The 20,748-nt window shown below is 40.3% G+C and overlaps 1 protein-coding gene across 1 annotated transcript in view; it reads right to left on the minus strand.

Annotated features, from left to right (window-relative positions):
• Nucleotides 1-20,748, minus strand: part of CUBN (cubilin) — a 263,943-nt gene that overhangs the window by 133,788 nt on the left and 109,407 nt on the right. The window contains exons 29-31 of the mRNA XM_061436135.1: nucleotides 7,359-7,540; nucleotides 2,594-2,768; nucleotides 762-931 (exon numbers count right to left, since the gene is read on the minus strand). Coding sequence (XP_061292119.1) covers nucleotides 762-931; nucleotides 2,594-2,768; nucleotides 7,359-7,540 — 527 coding nt within the window. The remainder of the gene's footprint in view (nucleotides 1-761; nucleotides 932-2,593; nucleotides 2,769-7,358; nucleotides 7,541-20,748) is intronic.

Genomic DNA, 20,748 nt, shown 5'->3' on the forward strand with positions numbered 1-20,748 from the left:
AACCTAATTCCCTCTCACATTAGGCGTTAGTTTCAGGTGGAAATGTATTAAAGTTGTTGACAGTGATGGAAAGTTTTTGAACCACCTAACAGCCATAGCGCTTCTCCTCTGCTCTATCTCACCATCTAGTCTGTTCCTGAACTGATTTGTTCAAGCAGCAGATCAAGTTATCCTGAGCTCAAGAAAAGTGAAACCTTGAGAGAACCCTCAGAGAGTTAATAATAATTGACTGAAAGTGGCTCTGATCAATTCACTATCGTAATCCACTACACTTTCCTAATCTTTCTCGCAGCCAATTCTGGCCAATTATCTGTAAGGGGGCTTCTGTAAAAATTTTGCTTGCTTGATTGAAAAAAAAAAAAAAAAAAGATGGAAACAACTAACACTACTCCTTCTTCAGATTTGAACTCAGGGTATTTGGAACTGCTGCAGCCAGTTTTGGACCAAGAGATAACAAACACAAAATGAAAAGTCATTTCACTAAGAGTGGTAGAACAGAGACTGGGTTGTTAAACAAACCTCCTGGTTTGTGTTTCAGTTCAGTTCAGTTCAGTCGCTCAGTCGTGTCCGACTCTTTGCAGTTTGTGTTTAGGTAAGAAATAAATGTGCTTGTATTTTAAGTTGCTAATAGTTGAGTTTCCTATGATTTGACATGGAAAACATCCCTAGCCAACACATCCACTAAACGTGCTCTGTTTTGACATGGCAATGTTTCGACAGAGGTTTGACCAGAGACAATGCTTGAGATTTGCGTCACTTACCAAAACACAAGAGTCCTGAGGTTCAAGGTCAAAGTCAGTGAAGTTCAAGAGAACACGGTGATGTTTTTCCACTTGAATGACCCAAGTACATTCAGTGTTGCTCCTATAAGGACTGGGGTAATTTGGAGAATGGATCTCTCCACTGGGAGCCTGGAAAATGCCACCACAACCTGTGGATGAAAGACCCAATGCAATAATAAGAGGAATCTCTGATGCACAAAACTTTTCACCGTTATCTGGGAGCAGAGAAGAACATGCTACTTTGTTTGACCACCATTTTAATGTGGTCTTTGGTAAACATTCTGAACAGCTAAATACTCACTATTAATTTATGCATTCCAACAAAACAAAGAAGGGTGTCTAAGACTTCAAATACTTTAAATACTGATGCCACACATTATTTTCAAAATATTGAAAAATAATGCAAATAAAATCGAGTCTTCATAAAGCCATGAAATGCCTCTTCATTGTTTTCTGAAAGTATAACATACTTTAAGAATAACACATCTGGTTCTAAGCATTTTGATAATTCAGTAGTGTGAAGTATGAGTGTTAGTTGTTCAGTCATGTCCGACTCTTTGCTACACCATGAACTGTAGCCCTCTAGGCTCCTCTGTCCATGGAATTCTCCAGACAAGAACATTAGAGTGGGTAGCTATTCTCTTCTCAGGGTATCTCCTTGACCCAGAGATTGAACTGGGTCTCCTGCATTGCAGGCAGATTCTTTACCATCTGAGCTACCAGGTAAGCCCAATTCAACAGTATACAATTTTACAAATAATTTAACATCTAATTTTAAAAATTTGATACTCTGGACTTTGCACAGCCATTAAGTTTTTTAATTCCTATGATGTAATCAAATACCTATCAATGTCTAATTTTGTGACCCACCATTTCTCAGATTTATGACAATATAAACTAGAAAGGGAAAATTCAGTGCTGTTTTCTGAAAACTGAGAATCATTTTGGGGTAATCTAAACACTATGTAAATATAATTTTTTATTAAATTCATGAATCATTAACTTTAGGAAAGACCTAATAAACTTACTGTATTACCTTTGACCTGCAGAAGCGGGACCATAAGGCAGCCTGGAGTCATATCTTTGCTTTTACATTTTTTAGCTGTGTGATTTTGGACAGGCCACTAACTTCTCTAAGCTTCAATTTCCTCATTAGTAAGATGAGGATAAGAAATGAACTTCCTTTAGTGGGTGGTTGTGAAGATTAAACAAGACAGTCTTTGTGGAATAGTTAGAAAAGTGCCTGACACAGAGCAAGCGTTCAGTAAACATTGCTTTAATTAGTAGTTGTATCAATTAACATCTGCTCAGAGTTGTGCATTAATACTTTATGTTTAAAAATCTGCAACCATTTATTTAGACAGCCTAAGATCTTGGGCAGAAAGTCACTATATAACAAAAGGTAATAATTCCTAGGAATTGGCAAATTTCACATTTATAGTTTGGGTATTTAATAAGCATCCACACACATGGCATAAAGTAATTTACCACTTTACTAATGCCCAAATTGTGGCTGGTAAACAAGCAGAAATCCCACGGGGATCAAGTGAGTCTAACCAACCATCCTGCTTCTGCTTTTACCATGGAAGTGCATACTTGCATTGGCTGGTTTTCACACACGAGGTGACTCTTGGGAAGTTAAACTCCATCGTGTTTTTTAGGGAAATGTATATTCCAAAGCAATGCTCCCTATTAGGGAAGTCAGAGTAGTAATAGAGGATGTAGCCTTCATAGCACTCTCTAAATATGTCGTGAAATTTTAAATAAAGGTTCAACTGAAGAATTTAGTGATACCTCCTTGGTTCACCCACCTCCAGGGACTGCTCTCCATGAGACATTGAAGCCTCTCCCATTTATGGAACTGTCAGTCTTAAACCGGATGGCCAGCTCATTTCCAGTGCTGGAGACCTGCATGGGATTCTCAGATGATCTTTGCACACACAGCTGGGCTATCCTGGGTGAGTGGAAATCAGGACCTCCATAGATCTACGATGGGATGGAGAAGAAAGAACTTGAGAGAGATATGTAAGCAATTATAACCACTAGCCTTTGGATTCTATAATATTATTAGTAGAGAGTGAAATCTCAGCCACCCTGGGTGGGCAGGAGCTATAAACTTGAGTTAGGTTTTCAAAGGCATTCCCTCTGCCCTTGGAACACCCAGGTTCAACCACCCACAAAATGCTGGCTTGTTCCATCAGGCAGAACTGTAGAGCTGAACTGAGGAGATAACTCCAGAACCTTCTTATCGCGCCTCTTCAATTTTTCCAGTCTGCATAGGATTTCCTGCTTTCTTTGGCAGAGGCACTGCAGATAGTCCAGCATCACGTCTGATTTGCTAATTCTTCTGGGCACATGGGAATAGTCTGAGCACAAAGCCATTTTGTTTGTTCATTGAAGACTATTGATCACCCTGCTACATTTTTAGGATTTTCCATTTGCAATCTGAATATTTCAGATTAGGATTTAATATGAAACTTTTGCTCCTTCAGAGAGACTGAAAATGTAACCTCTATCAGGGTGTTCTGTGGTGTCCTCAGGAGGGAGTCCTACAGACCTCTCTGTATTTCCTCCCAGAGCCTGGCCACTCCCAGGAGCAAGATGAAGAATATTCACTTTCCGCTCAGCAATCACCAGGTCTCTGCCCCACTATGTCATTCTCACTTGTCCTCAGACCTCCTCAGCTCCTCCAACTTGCAACTATTTGTCTCACTGGACCTGATACCCCAGTGACACATTACTCCCCCATGTGTCCTCTGGGCTGCATGTCCAGTATCTTGCAGGACGTGTAGCCCCGCCCAGTAGAGGGGGAGACGAGGGCCCAGGCTGCCTCTCACACAGGCTTCTCAAGGGCCCCTTGGATAATCAGTGTGTGGGGGGCTGGGGTATGCAGATGAAGAAGACAAGAATCACACAAAGATGCAGAGACCCTACTTTCAGTCTTGCCAAACTTGAATGTGTAGAAGAATGACCAATTTTTTGCTGACAGTTTTCAGGCATGCTGGTATCTGGGCCCTTCCCTCTCCTTCACGAGAACATCCATTTAAATCTAGACTCAGGTTAGAATTGGAAAAGCGTGGCTCCATGCCCTCCCCGCCCCCTCACCCCCTGCATCTGTGTGGCTCTCCCACCCTGAGTTTCTCCCCATCCTCAGGCCCATGCCCCTGCCCACCCCAGGGCGGCTGCTGACTGACGCGGGCATCACTCGAGTGTTCTCCAGAGAAGGAGAGAACAAGCAGCCTACTCTCGGTGAGGAGCGTGTGATTTGAATCCATAATGATTTCTTTGTCTGATTAATTCCCCCCAGCCATGCGGGACAGGCCAAAATGAATGAGGCCACTGTTCCAGGAGGGCCGAGCACAAGAGCTGTAATTGCAGAGGAATGAAGAGAGCAGGCTGCTTGGTGCTGGTTTTCCTCAGGAGGAGCGCTGTTTGCCCGGCCCCCTCAGTCCCATCGGAGGGGGTCTGGAGGAAGAGGCCTGTGTGGCCCTTTACACGTACACACAGGCAAAGGGCAGAAACCACACTGCTGCTGGTTTAGCATCCTTGAGAGTCCCCTGCTCCCTGGCCCAGGGCGCAGAGCTCAGAGCCTGAAACCCACAGCCTGAGCTTCCAGTTGTTGGCCCCACAAGCAGCACATATTTGGACAGCGCACTGAGTATAAGGGTTTAGTTCTAACAAAGAAAACTTGCATGTCAGCAAAATATTCTGCTTTCCCTGCTCAGGGTCCCCTTGAGATCACAAACAACAGGAATGAGTCGGCTGGGCCTAGAAGCCTCCAGAAGGGTGAGCAAGGCCGCTTTCATTCTGCGCTTCCCCTCTTACTGGGTCAGTCTCACAAAGACAGTGGAGGAAAAACCAGCGATTGTCTGGGGGTTTTTTTGCACTGAGGGGTGGCTTTCCTTTTCTGCACTGTGCCCCTTTAGGCTCCTTTCTCAGAGACTGAAGTGGAATTGGCCAGTGTTTCTCTAACCGAAACAAAAGAACGGTACTTTTCACTTCCACGAATAAAACCAATGGTTAGCACATGACTCTTCAAAAGAGGAAAAAGATGGAAAGAATGTCAGGGTGTGGTCCGCTGGATTGCAGCGTGTGACTCAACGTTGTGGGGAAAAGAATTGGCCTGATGATCAGAGATTAAAACATGTGTTTTTAGCCAATGCTCAGGATAGAAAGCATTTCAAAGCCTACGGTTTTAATCTGTTTTGAACATTTCTTTCTGCTCTGTTAGCTCCATTTATTGTTACAATCAAGTCAGCATTCCAGAGTTATGAGTAACCAAAGGGCTGCTGCTTAATGCAACTGGCCGCTCTTTGGACACTGGTTTTTGAGAGAAAAATCCATCGGCTCTGGTTAAATCAGGGGAAACCCAAGTAAGCCCATACCTGGTGACAGCAAGACCCACTGGGTTATGCTCAGAACAAGAGAGGAGGATGTGAGGGAGGGCAGATGGGTGGAGAAAGCCGGCAGTGTTTTCATGCCACACACCCGCCAGGGGTAAAATGAAACCTGTTGCTAACATGTTATCAGCATCCATGTGCTGAGGGACGGAAAAAATTCTTTTTTTTTTTTTTTTTCCAGAAATTAACCCAGATTGATGACAGCACTTTCTTGAGCATCTGCAGAGATGTCAAACAAGGTTTAGGAGAGCAAGTCAGTTACTCACTTTAGTGTTACAGCTAGAGTTACTCACTTTAGTCTTAAAAAAATTTTCCCAAATATTTAAGGGCTTCAAAGTATACCCTCAAATCCTGGTTTGATGGAACACATGAAACCACCTTGTCCGGATAAAACTAAGTCCCCAGCAAACTCCAGCCTCTTCTTCCAGTTTTCTGTGGGGATCTTGCTTGAACACTGCTGCCCAGGGGCCTTGTTTGTCGCTCTGTCCCCTGAGGCTGCTCGCAGGGATCAGGTCTGCCCTTTGCCTTCTCATGTACTGGGTGTGACCAAACCAAAGCACAATGAACCCCTTTACATTCTGCCAAGTGGGCAGCAATCACATGGGCTTTGGAATATGAAAATGAAGGGTGAGGAACATTTCACATTACTGCGGAAAACCCCGCAGCCAGCCCTTTGTATCAGTTAAGAGGGTTCCTGCAACTGAGGATTCTTGTCAGCAGGAGGGAGCATTTCAACCTTCCACATGGAGCCTTATTTCTACTTCACACTCTGAGTGCTGAATTTCATCAATTTCGGGAGCCACTTTGCTCTCTCCGCCACAGAACCCGGTCCTCTTCTGAGATAGAGTTGTGACTGGGCAGCGGGACTTACGTGAAGATGAGGGTCTGGGCTGAACCCAAGGATGCCCTTGTTCTGTCACTTTCTGCAGCATCGGCCTCCTCTGCACAGACTTGAGCTGCTAAGTGCCATTCCTGCTGACTCTGAGCCCACTCAGGGAAGGCATGATTTGAGAACCCCATGTCTTTTCAAGGAGAGAACTCGGTTTGTAATTAAGGTTTTCAAGTGTTAAAGTTTCCCATGAAGTCCTATAAACACACGCTCATTTCAGTGTCTTGCCCACCTCTGTCTTTTGACACTGGCTGATGTGGACTGTGCAGTGGTGGGTAGGTTCAGTTCTTAGCTCTTCCACTCGCTGTCCTTAAGGTTGTGGAAAAATCCTTTTTGACCTTTTTGACCCTCTGTTTTGACAGCAGTAAAAGGGGGACAGAATTCCCCTCTTACCTCCCAGGATTAATTAACATTCAAGTGGGAAAATGGAGGTTGGATTCCCTTGCAATCACAATAAATGTACATTATCACTGCATGGCAGTCAGAAGCTTGGAGATTTTCATTTATCCCACAAATAGACATCAGGTGTTTACTATCTGCCAAGTGCTCTATGGCCCCAGGGTATAGCAGAGAAACAAAACAAAAACAGACACACAGCCTTCATGGAGTTTTGAGTTCTACCAGATACTAAACCTTGTCGTGATGCAGTCCCTATGGTTGAGGTGACAGGAATTTCCTGTGTACTTGGACATTATCTGATGACTAGATTCCTGCAGCGAACAGCTGGTTATAATTGATCCTCAAAGGCCATCTTCATTATCTGTGATACAGTGTTGGTAGCAGGGTTGGAGCAGTTGCAGGCACTTCCTCGGCTCACTGTCCTGCTCCCCTCCACCCACCAAGCACTCGCCTCTTCTCCACACTCTGCCAGCCACTGCCTTCCCAAGGGAGCTTTCTCAGACTGGAAGTATGTGGTTCTGACAATCCCAAGTGCCACCCTCTCAGTGCGAATGGGAGATGGGGGACCAATGCCTCAGCCTGTGTCCTGAGAAGGGTGATTCTGAGGAACAGACCTCATGGGACCTTGGAAGGTCATAGCAGGATTAAGCCCACGTTGCCAACAACAGCAGCTCCCCTCCTTGGCTCACCCTCCTCAGTCCCCCTCACCTGGTTCCCTGGTTCCCTCCTTTCGGTTTCCTGGCACCACCTCCCAGTCACATTACCTGCCCCCCAACATCCAGAAGAGAACACTGTTGGCCACTGGAAAGAATTTGGGGATTTTTGCAGAGTGATTTCTGGTTCTACCCCAAATCCTGTAACGTGCTAAAAAACAATCTGAATTCTTACCTCCAGAACATCGAAGTTGCATCTTGCATGATACTCCACATCAAAGTCGTGGATGGTGAGCTGAATGCTACTCCCAGGGGCTGTATGAATGTACCAGATACACTCCTTGTTGGCGGGGTACCTGTTAGGGTACCCGGGGCTACTGAAGGAGCCCGTGTCCCCAGACAGCTCTCCACCACAACCTGTGAAAACCACAAGACTCAGTCAGTTCAGAGGGCATCAGCCACTGGAAAAAATTCAAAAATCCAACTATATAAAACATAACTGAAAATGCACAATGCCTAATTTATGGGAAAAAAAGTCATAATAAAATTATAATGAGCAGTTATAAAACAATGAGAAAAATATCATGGCTACAGCTTCTATTTTTATTATTATTAGTTTTAAAAAATTGATTATATCACTTGGTGCAATAATTCTCAGTCCTTATGCTCACCATGTCAAATCTTTGGTAATATTTTCAAAATGTCATTCTGATAGATTTTCTTCATTATATTTAGGTGACAGTTTCCCAGTAAGAGAAAAGAATCCTCCCAGTAGGAGGTACATTGTATTGATTGTAAACAATCAATACTAGGTCACTCGATCTTCAGTTTGCTTGTATCTAATACATTATGTTTAAGTTCTTTCGGACCTAAGATATGGAATGCTAAGTGTTAAAAATCCTTACCTTTGTATGAGAGACTCTAGTAAATAAAATATATATATATATAAGTCTACAAAAAGCCTTCACATAGATGTTCATAGCATCCTTATTCTTAATTGCTATAACTTGGAAGCAGTCAAGGTGTCCTTCAGCAGCTGCATTAGGTAAATAACCTGTAGTCCTCCTAGACATGGGCTATTTTGCAACACTAACCACAAATGGACTATCAAGCCATCACAAAGCATGGGGGAAATGTCTATGTGTATTAAGAAGTGAAAGACTGGAAAAGCTATGTATTGCATCATTTTGATGGTATGACGGCATTCTGGAAAAGGCAAAACTATGGAGACAATAAATGACGTGGTTTGCAGGGACTGGAGGGGAAGGAGAGAGAGAGAGAGTGCAGAAGAGTTTTGGGGAGGTGACACTACTCTGTACGATACCAGAATGGTGGACATATGTCAGAAACTTGTCAAAACCTATAGAATGTACAACAGCAGGAATGAACCTATTGTAAACTATGGACTTTGTCAATAAAGGTTTATAAGTAATAACAAATGTCCCATTCTAGTGGGGAATGTTGATAACGGGAGATTCTGCTCATGGGTAGAGGCAGGGGTACATGGGAACTCTACCTCCCATTCAGTTTGGCTGTGAAACTAAAACTCTTCTAAAAAATAAAGTCTACTAAAAACAATACCAAAAATGATATAGGTCCTGACTCTGGGAGATGGAAAACCTGATATATAAAACTCAAGTGTGGAAAAAGACGCTAGCATATGTTTTATGAATGCTTATATATCATGCCTTAGAGAGTAATTAACATGAATCATTATAACAAAAAAATCAAAATGCTACATGTGGTACACAATAAAAACTGCACTGCTTATGAGTGTTCAGATGCACTTTACAGATATTTCCTATCTTATTGCTCATAAGAACCACACGAAGCAAATATTATGATTATCTTCATTTCTCAAATGTTCAAATCAGTACAAGCTCAAGTCAAGTGGTTTGTCCAAGGAACCCTGGTTGTGAGAGAGGGAGTCACCCATGTACTGAATCTCCCATTATCAACCAATCCACACAATTCACAATGCCAGTGTACTTAATTATAATACAACACTCTACAGACTGACATCATTGGTAAGAATTCAGATTTCAGAATGGACAGGGAGAGGAAAAATCACAGAAGTAAAACTTGAGGAAGACTCAAATTTTAAAGACAAAATTAGAACAAAATAAAGATAAAATTTAAAAAAAAGATAAATTGTCTTGTTTCCCAGTAGTAATTTTTGGTGATTAAAAAAACATTATTTCTCTATTAACGTACCTTTGTTTTCTATTTTTAATATTAATTAGCTGGCAAATTCTTCCAAGCACCTTTCCTTTCTGAAATTCAGGCTTTTCATGTTTAAAAATGACAATGACTTCTCATTCCATTGTGAATGCATGTGCATTTTGCACTTTAATTGGCTTAAAATATAAGGCACTAAACCTGAGGGCTTGTCTACTACCCATCTTATGCAAATTTGTCTGTACTGGGAGTTGGAAAAAAGTGTTTTGAAAGTTCAAAAGAAATAGTCTCCATACTGAATCTCCACTTAACTGAGAAGAGCTGAGAATTCCAAGAAGAATCCTAATTGTGTAAAGAAATTAGATTCCAGCTCAACACGCTACCATCTTCTTGAATGGCCAGTTTCCTGCTACCATTTAAAAAACCTCTGTGCTTTCAGATTTTAAATTCATTGAACAGGATGGTATCTATCTTATCAAGTTTCTACTTTTATTTCTGGTTCAAGTTCTGCAGAAAAAATATTTAAAATTAGGCGGGCTGACATTGTTTGTAGGCTGTGGGGAATGTTAAAAAAACATAAATGCCATGAAGATCAGAAAATGTTTTTCCTACTACAACCATCCATGGAAAATATTCCTGAAGCCAAAGTCAGCACAGATTGTACTTGTGGTCAGCACCACTGCACAACCCCAGGGGGCAGCAGTCTCGGAGCATTCTATCCAATGATGCTCCCTGGAGGTGAGCAACACAGAGGCCCATAGAAATCATCTCTTACTAAAAGACAATATAGGTAAGCAAGGCCAGGCTGTCACCCCATTTTCAGCTTCTATGGTTCTTGGTATCAGTTGTGCCAAACAAGTAATCCAATGAAAAAAAATCCTCAGAGGAAAATAACTTTGTGGTCACAAAACACAAAAAAGAACAAGGAAATGGAAGCCTGACTATCTCATCTGCATTTTTATTTAATTCAGTTTATCAGAAACCTAATTCATTATTTTTCATCTATAAGTCTGTATAATCATCATTGATTCATCTAAAAGTCTATATAATATTTTCCATTGTCTTTCCAATTGTTTTAGGTTTCCTTGTGAATTCCTTTGCAAATAACAGGATATTAATACTCTTAAATGAGTTGCTGTAAGCTGGAATGATAATATCAGATTCTTGGCAGTCAGAAATGCTTTGAAAAATTACAGTACTTGCTTTATTTACCCACTTACAGCTCTGGAGACCCACAGTGTACTTTCCCCTAAGATTTAAAATAAACATAAACAAGGTTTACAAAAAACAAAGCACGGCTTTATTTTTAGGTATGCCATGCTCTTTTCTCATGAATAGCACTTATGTGTGTGTCTCCTAAAGAGAAATTCCAATATTATTCAAAATGATACCATATTGGGGAAAAATACTGTGTGGTTGTAAGGAGAAGAAAAGGAAACTGTCGGAGCTTGAAAACTCTTTGCAGCTTTCTTTTTCTCCTACATAATCTCACTACCTCTGAAGTTTAATCTGTCAAAAAGTAACAACTTTGATTTAAAAGTTCATACCAAACGCAAAGTAGGGCAAATTAATTCAGTGGTATTTTATGGTAAAAACTATAAAGTATTGAAATAAAAAGCTAATTCTGATAAGTATGGTAGAAATTTAACTCCCTCTTTGTAGTTCTAAATTTTGAAAGAGACGAACAACTTTCCAATTCTCCTTCATTTATCCATTCATTCAATCAGTATTTGTTGAGTATATACCATAGTATAAGTGTTAAAGCAGTCAGGTGTATTTAATGCTTCTCAAAAAAAAAAAATCCATCTGTAGACATTAAAAAAGTATCATTACCACATCAGATCAGATCAGATCAGATCAGTCACTCAGTCGTGTCTGACTCTTTGCGACCCCATGAATCGCAGCACGCCAGGCCTCCCTGTCCATCACCAACTCCCAGAGTTCACTCAGACTCACGTCCATTGAGTCGGTGATGCCATCCAGCCATCTCATCCTCAGTTGTCCCCTTCTCCTCTTGCCCCCAATCCCTCCCAGCATTAGAGTCTTTTCCAATGAATCAACTCTTCGCATGAGGTGGCCAAAGTACTGGAGTTTCAGCTTTAGCATCATTCCTTCCAAAGAAATCCCAGGGCTGATCTCCTCCAGAATGGACTGGTTGGATCTCCTTGGAGTCCAAGGGACTCTCAAGACTCTTCTCCAACACCACACTTCAAAAGCATCAATTCTTCGGCACCCAGCCTTCTTCACAGTCCAACTCTCACATCCATACATGACCACAGGAAAAACCATAGCCTTGACTAGACAGACCTTTGTTGGCAAAGTAATGTCTCTGCTTTTGAATATGCTATCTAGGTTGGGCATAACTTTTCTTCCAAGGAGTAAGCGTCTTTTAATTTCATGGCTACAGTCACCATCTGCAGTAATTTTGGAGCCCAGAAAAATAAAGTCTAACACTGTTTCCACTGTTTCCTCATCTATTTCCCATGAAGTGATGGGACTGGATGCCATGATCTTTGTTTTATGAATGTTGAGCTTTAAGCCAACTTTTTCACTCTCCACTTTCACTGTCATCAAGAGGCTTTTGAGTTCCTTTTCACTTTCTGCCATAAGGGTGGTGTCATCTGCATATCTGAGGTTATTGATATTTCTCCCGGCAATCTTGATTCCAGCTTGTGTTTCTTCCAATCCTGTGTTTCTCATGATGTACTCTACATATAAGTTAAATAAACAGGGTGACAATATACAGCCTTGACATACTCCTTTTCCTATTTGGAACCAGTCTGTTGTTCCATGTCCAGTTCTAACTGTTGCTTCCTGACCTGCATACAAATTTCTCAAGAGGCAGATCAGGTGGTCTGGTAAAATCTTTCAGATTTTCCACAGTTTATTATGATCCACACAGTCAAAGGCTTTGGCATAGTCAAGAAAGTAGAAATAGATGTTTTTCTGGAACTCTCTTGCTTTTTCCATGATCCAGTGGATGTTGGCAATTTGATCTCTGGTTCCTCTGCCTTTTCTAAAACCAGCTTGAACATCTGGAAGTTCACGGTTCACATATTGCTGAAGCCTGGCTTGGAGAATTTTGAGCATTAGTTTACTAGCGTGTGAGATGAGTGCATTTGTGCGGTAGTTTGAGCATTCTTTGGCATTGCCTTTGAATGAAAACTGACCTTTTCCAGTCCTGTGGCCACTGCTGAGTTTTCCAAACTTGCTGGCATATTGAGTGCAGCACTTTCACAGCATCATCTTTCAGGATTTGGAATAGCTCAACTGGAATTCCATCACCTCCACTAGCTTTGTTCATAGTGATGCTTTCTAAGGCCAACTTGACTTCACATTCCAGGATGTCTGGCTCTAGGTCAGTGATCACACCATCGTGATTATCTGGGTGGTGAAGATCTTTTTTGTACAGTTCTTCTGTGTATTCTTGCCATCTCTTCTGAATATCTTCTGCTTCTGTTAGGTCCATACCATTTCTGTCCTTTATCGAGCCCATCTTTGCATGAAATGTTCCTTTGGTATCTCTAAGTTTCTTGAAGAGATCTCTAGTCTTTCCCATTCTGTTGTTTTCCTCTATTTCTTTGCATTGATTGCTGAAGAAGGCTTTCTTATCTCTTCTTGCTATTCTTTGGAACTCTGCATTCAGATGCTTATATCTTTCCTTTTCTCCTTTGCTTTTCACTTCTCTTCTTTTCACAGCCATTTGTAAGGCCTCCCAAGACAGCCATCCTGCTTTTTTGCATTTCTTTTCCATGGGGATGGTCTTGATCCCTGTCTCCTGTACAATGTCACGAACCTCATTCCATAGTTCATCAGGCACTCTATCTATCAGATCTAGGCCCTTAAATCTATTTCTCACTTCCACTGTATAATCATAAGGGATTTGATTTAGGTCATACCTGAATGGTCTAGTGGTTTTCCCTACTTTCTTCAATTTAAGTCTGAATTTGGCAATAAGGAGTTCATGGTCTGAGCCACAGTCAGCTCCTGGTCTTGTTTTTGCTGACTGTATAGAGCTTCTCCATCTTTGGCTGCAAAGAATATAATCAATCTGATTTCGGTGTTGACCATCTGGTGATGTCCATGTATAGAGTCTTCTCTTGTGTTGTTGGAAGAGGGTGTTTGTTATGACCAGTGCATTTTCTTGGCAAAACTCTATCAGTCTTTGCCCTGCTTCATTCTGTATTCCAAGGCCAAATTTGCCTGTTATTCCAGGTGTTTCTTGACTTCCTGCTTTTGCATTCCAGTCCCCTATAATGAAAAGGACATCTTTTTTGGGTGTTAGTTCTAAAAGGTCTTGTAGGGCTTCATAGAACCGTTCAACTTCAGCTTCTTTAGCATTACTGGTTGGGGCATAGACTTGGATTACTGTGATATTGAATGGTTTGCCTTGGAAACGAAGAGATCATTCTGTCGTTTTTGAGATTGTATCCAAGTACTGCATTTCGAACTCTTTTGTTGACCATGATGGCTACTCCATTTCTTCTGAGGGATTCCTGCCCGCAGTAATAGATATAATGGTCATCTGAGTTAAATTCACCCATTCCAGTCCATTTCAGTTCGCTGATTCCTAGAATGTCGACATTCACTCTTGCCATCTCTTGTTTGACCACTTCCAATTTGCCTTGATTCATGGACCTGACATTCCAGGTTCCTATGCAATATTGCTCTTTACAGCATCAGACCTTGCTTCTATCACCAGTCACATCCACAGCTGGGTATTCTTTTTGCTTTGGCTCCATCTCTTCATTCTTTCTGGAGTCCTCCTGCAAATCATTAAGTTCTTTTTGCTTTTCCTCCAGTTTGCAAAGCATAATTTCAGTAGGTCTTGATTTGAAAAAAAGTGAATTATATTTTATCTTTCACAAGCTAATTGATGGTACATTATAAATAAGAATGAATAAATCATCATGTTGAGTTGCAAAAAGGTATTTTAGAATTTGCTGGTTTCAGCAGTACAGTGTTGGTATAACTCCCTTTTGATACTAGTTTCAATCCACAAATGAGAGACTTTTATCAGCATTTAGCCAGTTATGCCTCACTCACTTGGGTATCACATCTTTTTCCTACATTTAAGGATTTTTTAATAAATCTGTACTTGGTGTCAGGCAAAAAAATATTATGTCAAAATATATCTTTTAAAAATCTGAAAAAATGAGTAATGTCTATTTTTTCTATGTGTTCTTTAAGTGACAAGGAAAAACAAATTCATGACAAAATTAAGAAAATGTCTGTTAACCCCCAAATTAAACGTGTAATGAATTTATTTGATGATTTGCTTCATAAATTAAAGCCACCTTTAAGCTCACAGTGAAACATTAGAACATGAATTTTGAATTGGATAATTATAGGTTAAAAAATGAAAAATAATAAATTCACACCAACAGTTGAGCTTTTAAAATTATAAATGAAAACAAACAACAACTATAATTCACTGTAAATAGTAGAGTTTTTTTTAAGAATATATAATGTGAGTCTTTTGAATTGTATTGATACATCAATTTCCATTTAATTAGCTGTGAAAAAGGGACAGACAGAACTGTAATTTGGAACCTATATCAACACATACAGTCCCATTACCAATAAAAGGAAATAGCAAGACAATCCAAAAACTCCTATTGTGTGTAATCCTAAAGGAGAGAGAACATGCTCCAAATGCTGAAATGAATCAAAAGCAAAATGATTTACTTCTGCCTCATCTTATTTATACTGAATAGCAAAGCTGTTTATCTCATTTACTATTTCTGCACTTTGTGTGGTAGAGACAAGTTTTATTTTTAATAAAGTGGAATTCAAAAATCTACTTATTTGCTTTTCCTATGGAGTTATTCTCAGGGTTGCTGATGTCTAATATTAAAATCTTGCCACAAAATGAGTATCCTAATTTTACTTTCCTGTTAAATTTACTTGGGCCAGGAAGAAGAAACATTGTTTTGCTCGCTGTACTCTCTTGGTGTGAGATTCTAGACTTAATAATCTCTTGTGAAAATACAGTTTCTCTTGAGTGAGTCACAGAAGAAAACATATTTCTAAATCCAATCACCTCTTTTTGAGATGGAAACGACACGGCTTCTGGAAAAATCTCAGGTGTTTACATTTCAGTTAGAGTGGAAATAGTGGGATAGACACACCTGCAAATGCTAAAACAAATGAAAGTGCTGGAAAAAATACAGTTCAGCAAGCGATGCAGTCATTTTAAACAACCATGTCTTTGTCAGTCATGTCTGTGACGGTGGGTCAGTGACCAGGGGGTCACAGGAAGAGTAGAAAGCGGGGATGGAGGATAGACAAGGCTGGGGATGAAAGAAGCTGTATCAGCCAACAACTATCAGGAAATAGCATAGGAGGTGATGTTTAGACTCCAAGAGCCTCCTCATTGTCATGTCTGTCCCATTGGATGAATAATAAAATGTAGGGAAATAATGAAGTTTGCTATAAGTGGGCTTCAGGCCTCTAAAACAGAAGACAGTGATTTCAGAAAGCATTTCAGGGGTCTATATAAAGAAAATAATTAAATGATGAAAATACAAACCAAGGAGTAGACAATGGAGCGCTGAATCAAGAGATTTGAGGGATACATACTCAGAAGAAAGAGAGAGATGGTGGCTCTTTGTACCCGACTGGTAAGAGAAGATTTTCATGGAGGAGATGACATGATTTCATAGTTGCATAATTTGCATACCAATTTGCAAAACTTTTGGAAATATAATAGCATACCAAGTAAAGCATAGGCTGTGGCATAAGACAAAAGAGCTTCCAGCTTTGACTGTGCTACTCTTCGGATGACTAATTTAACCTTTCTAGCCCTTGGTGTTTTCATCTGTAACAGTGTTAGTATTTAACCTCATAGGGTTGTGACATAGATTTAATGAAAAAACCAAAGTATGGTTTTTAGCCAAGTGTCCTGCATATGATCATCACCCCACATATACTGTGTATTACAACTGAACCAGTGTTTATCCAGACCTGGGATAAGACTAGAGAAAGACTTAGAGTTGAAGAGGAACTACCATACCAGCTAAAGAGTCATCGTGAATACCCAGTAAGATATATGAAACCAATTATTCATGAAGCTACAATAAAGATAGTTCACATCTGTATGGTAGTGAACAGTTTCTCCATGTGCTTCTCATGAGCACATCATCTTATTTGAGATTTATAACAACTCTACGAGGTCAGCAAGAATGATCATATTGCCCAAGTGAGGCTCAAGAAGGCTGCTGAACATGTAACTCACACAGTAATGGCAGCTCTGGGGCCAACCTTGCCCGGCCACCCCCAACCTGTCCCCCACCCGCTACTCCCAGGCTCTGCCTTCTCTCCACTATGACTAGTTGGGCGTTTCATCCCTAAGGCCCTGGATTGACAGTGTTCAACACCACCCTCATTACTAAGGCAAAATATCATCATGGCAACCAGAAAAAAAATAATAAAGTAAGAATCTTTTTCATTTAATTTAAGGCCAATCTAACAAACCTAATATACTAATACGAATAGATATCAGCTGAAGTTAAATAAGATAACACCCTGAAGAGAATCATATGTTTTTCAGTTATAATTAATCTTTAAAAGCTTTTAGTTCTGGTGACTGATCATCTGTTTGATTCTGTTTTCCTTCAAACTCCCAGTCATCAGCTGAAAGGAAGCGCTTACCTTATCAGCAGGAAGCATGCTGATCTAACGGAACTCATAACAAGAAAGAGTTAAAAGTTGTTGTTAAACCTGCTCACTTGTGAAGATAACTTAAATCTTTTCCATAGAAGAACTTTGCTAACACTGTTTTGGGGTTTCTTTGTTTGTAAGTTTGATCTAAAACAAGCAGTGAGTTATAAAATTCCAGAACAATGGCAATGAGAAGCATAGTCTATGTATGTCCCACCCTCAAGGTCTGGGGTGGTTTGGTTGTCTTTTATTTTTTGCTTTTAACACAAGAGTTTTAATAAAAGCAAATCAGCAAAGAAAGGGTTACATGGAATTAGAGGCACAAAGTTTTAAAAGCATATTCTGTGTTTCCTGCAATTACAATTGCTCAAACCTCTTTAAACTTGGCATTTTCCTGAAACTATGTTCCATAAACCAAGAGCACCAGGAGACCTGCCAGCTTGGGTGTGGCATGGCCCAAGCTCCCTGATGTTGGACGAAAAGCAACAGAGAATGGACCCAAATGGGACATCTTCACATCGTCACCCTCTAACCTTGGAGGGAAATGTCTGAGAAATGAGTGATCGGTGTTAAAAAGAAGCTGAAAAGCCAGAGTACAGTAAAAATCAATTTTAAACAAATGGTGATATTCATATACTTCATTAAAATGAATGATTTCTATTTTAATAGTTTTTCCATAATTTAAAAATAAAAACTTTCTCTGCTGCAAAACTTGAGAGGTGACTGGTTTTATCAGTTAATCCCTCAGTAGTGTAAAAGTATATGCCACAGTCCTGGGATGTAGGACAAAGGCAAATGATAGGTGTTCATCCTAAAAGAGAAGACTAAAATCCGGTCAACAGCCCTCTTTGAAGACAAAGCCATGAGTGGGGCCCCCAAATGCATCTGACTCACTTGTTAGTACAATTTGCGGCAGGGAGGGGGTGGATTTTGTGGGTTAGCACTGATTCTATGACGACATAGAGGAGCAATCATGACATGACATCAGAGAAGGAAACCAGGTAATACAAAGACCAAGGAATGGGAAATTCTCCAGAGAAAAAAGAAGTTAGAAGGAAGACAAAAGCCGGAGACTCCAAGAGAGGGGAGAGTTGTCAAAGTTGCAGAAGCTCTCGTGTTGGGTTGAATGGTGTTCCCCAGGAACCTGTGAATCTGACCTTCTTTGGGAAAAAGGTCTTTGCAGATGTTATAAAGTTAAGATGAGGTCATGCTGGATTAGACGGGGGCTGAAATTCAGTATAATTGGTGCCCTTCTAAGAGGTGAGAGATTTGGACACAGAGACATAGAGGAGATGGAAACAGAGACTCAAGTTACATGTCATCAAGCCAATGAAAGCCAAGCGTTCCCAGCAATGAGCAGAAGCTCGAAGCGGTAAGGAAGGCTTCTTCTCTAGAGCCTTCAGAGGGATGGCCAGGCTGACCTTGATTTTGGACTTCAAGACTCCAGAACTGTGAAAGAATACATTTCTGTTGTTTTAAGCTACCCAGTTGTGGTATTTTGTTACAGTCGCCCTAGGAAGTGGGCTGAGGGCCTTCTTCTGGGTGTACACATAACATGGTATATGGGGTGAGGCCTCTCTGGGGTGTCTCATAACTTCACTAATCCCAGCTATGAGGGCTTTATACTCATGACCTAATCACCTCCCAAATGCCCCACTCCTAATACTAACACCATAAGAGTTAGGTTTCAACACGTGAATTTTGAGGGGACAGAAACATTCAGACTCAGCACAAAGTTGAGAAAACTAGAGACAAACTTAGGCTAGGTATCACATTAGGAGACTCCAACTCTAGATTTTAGGGTGACTGTTTAGAGTTTCATCTTCCACAGTGATTTTATCACTGCCAGATTTTGTGATAACCATTTTGTCTAAATGTGTTCCATACAGCAATGGATGTGAAGTAATCAGTTTCCAATGGTAGGGACAGGAAAAAAAAAAAAAAAAGAGTGAAAGAATATGATCATAACATGAAGTTAATGACCTGGAAAATAGATACAAGGATTATACAAGAAGCTCAAAAATCAATTCTGTCCATAGTTTTTAAATGACTTTTAAATTCCCACATGTCATATTAATATTCAAAATTAAAATCATCATAGCCATTGGACTCTCTGAGATGTCCTGAATCTGAAGTGTTTCAGCTTACTATACCATAGAGAAACATGAACTCAATGTACCCATATTTTAGGACTTTTCACATAATTGATGCCTTTAAACTGTGGTGCTGGAGAAGACTCTTGAGAGTCCCTTGGACATCAAGAAGATCAAACCAGTCAATCCTAAAGGAAATCAACCCTGAATATTCACTGGAAGGACTGATGCTGAAGCTCCAATACTTTGGCTACCTGATGTGAAGAGCTGACTCTGGAAAAGACACCAAATGCTGGAAAAGATTGAGAGCAGGAGGAGAAGGGGATGACAGAGGATGAGACAGTTGGATGGTATCATCAACTCAATGGACACATGAGTTTGAGCAAACTCCAGGAGATATTGAAGGACAGGGAAGCCTGGCATGCTGCAGTCTGTGGGGTTGCAAAGAGTTGGATACAACTGAGAGACTGAACAACAACACATAATATGAATTTTAATTTCCTTTATATGAAAGGATAAAAATCTTTTTGACCCAGAGAAGTATAGTCGATCTTGTCATCTTTTCGACTACATCGTCTTTCATCTCATGTACTCATTCCAACCAAGATAAAAAATGGTTTCCCAGTAGACATTCTCTTCTTACAATTCAGAAGAAATCATTCTCTCTTAGGAGACATTTTTAAATTATTGAAGATCAGCTCCAGTCCATTCCCATCATTCACTTCATCCAACTAATCTCTTATGGGGTAGCTACTGTCACTTTGTATCACTTCTCTTGTAAGCTAGTTTGCATAACTTAACCATGGGAACAGATTAGATGATCTCTGTGGTCTACCCCAGCTCAAACTGTATGATTACTGCAACCATATGCAGCCACTCCAGAGAAAGAAACTTTATGAAGAAGTGGATACTGTGTTGAAGGACAGACAAGCAGTCTCAGCTATTTTGATCTAGTTGTTAACTAAGTAATGAGCTTCACCCCATCATTGCTATGGAGACCTTGAAGAAAGAAGAAACTGTGCAATTTAGAGGGGAGACCTTGGAACTGGAATATTATTTACTTGGGAAAGATGGCAGACATTCATTTGAAAACACCCATTATCCTCAGTGGGAACTTAGCTGCGAAATTACCTACTATAAGCTCTGACCTTCTCTGCATTGCAATATTACTCCATCTTTTTTGCAATGAAAAACTGGGGGAAAACTATTTGCTTGTAGGCAGAGTGCAGCTGTTTAAAACACAGGCTTGGGTGTGCAACACCACACACTTAGTCGTGTCCTCATTCCATCACTGTGAGCTTGGGGAAGTTACTTAACTTTTCTAAGACTCCTTTCTCAATTTTCTTATCTATAATATGGGGATGAGATGCTGATTTCAGAGAATTAGTAAGAGAAGAAAAGAGATTGTATTTTTAAAGTGTTAGCCAAAAGATCCAGCACATGGTAAAATGATGGCACCAACTTTTCAAAAATTATAGTATCAAAATTTTAGGTAATTACTTGGTCTAGTAATAATAAATGAGGTATCAATTAAATCAGTGCATCAATCATGTAAAGCATGTTTTCATTTGCTGTTAATAAGGCAACATGGTTTTATTTTTATCATCATTAATGTCTTAAAATAAATTTAAAATTACGTTTAGGGGGACTTCTCTGGTGGTCCAGTGGTTAAGACTGTGTTTCAAATGCAGG

Source organism: Bos javanicus, chromosome 13 (genome assembly GCF_032452875.1).
Source record: "Bos javanicus breed banteng chromosome 13, ARS-OSU_banteng_1.0, whole genome shotgun sequence".
Classification (NCBI taxonomy): domain Eukaryota; kingdom Metazoa; phylum Chordata; class Mammalia; order Artiodactyla; family Bovidae; genus Bos; species Bos javanicus.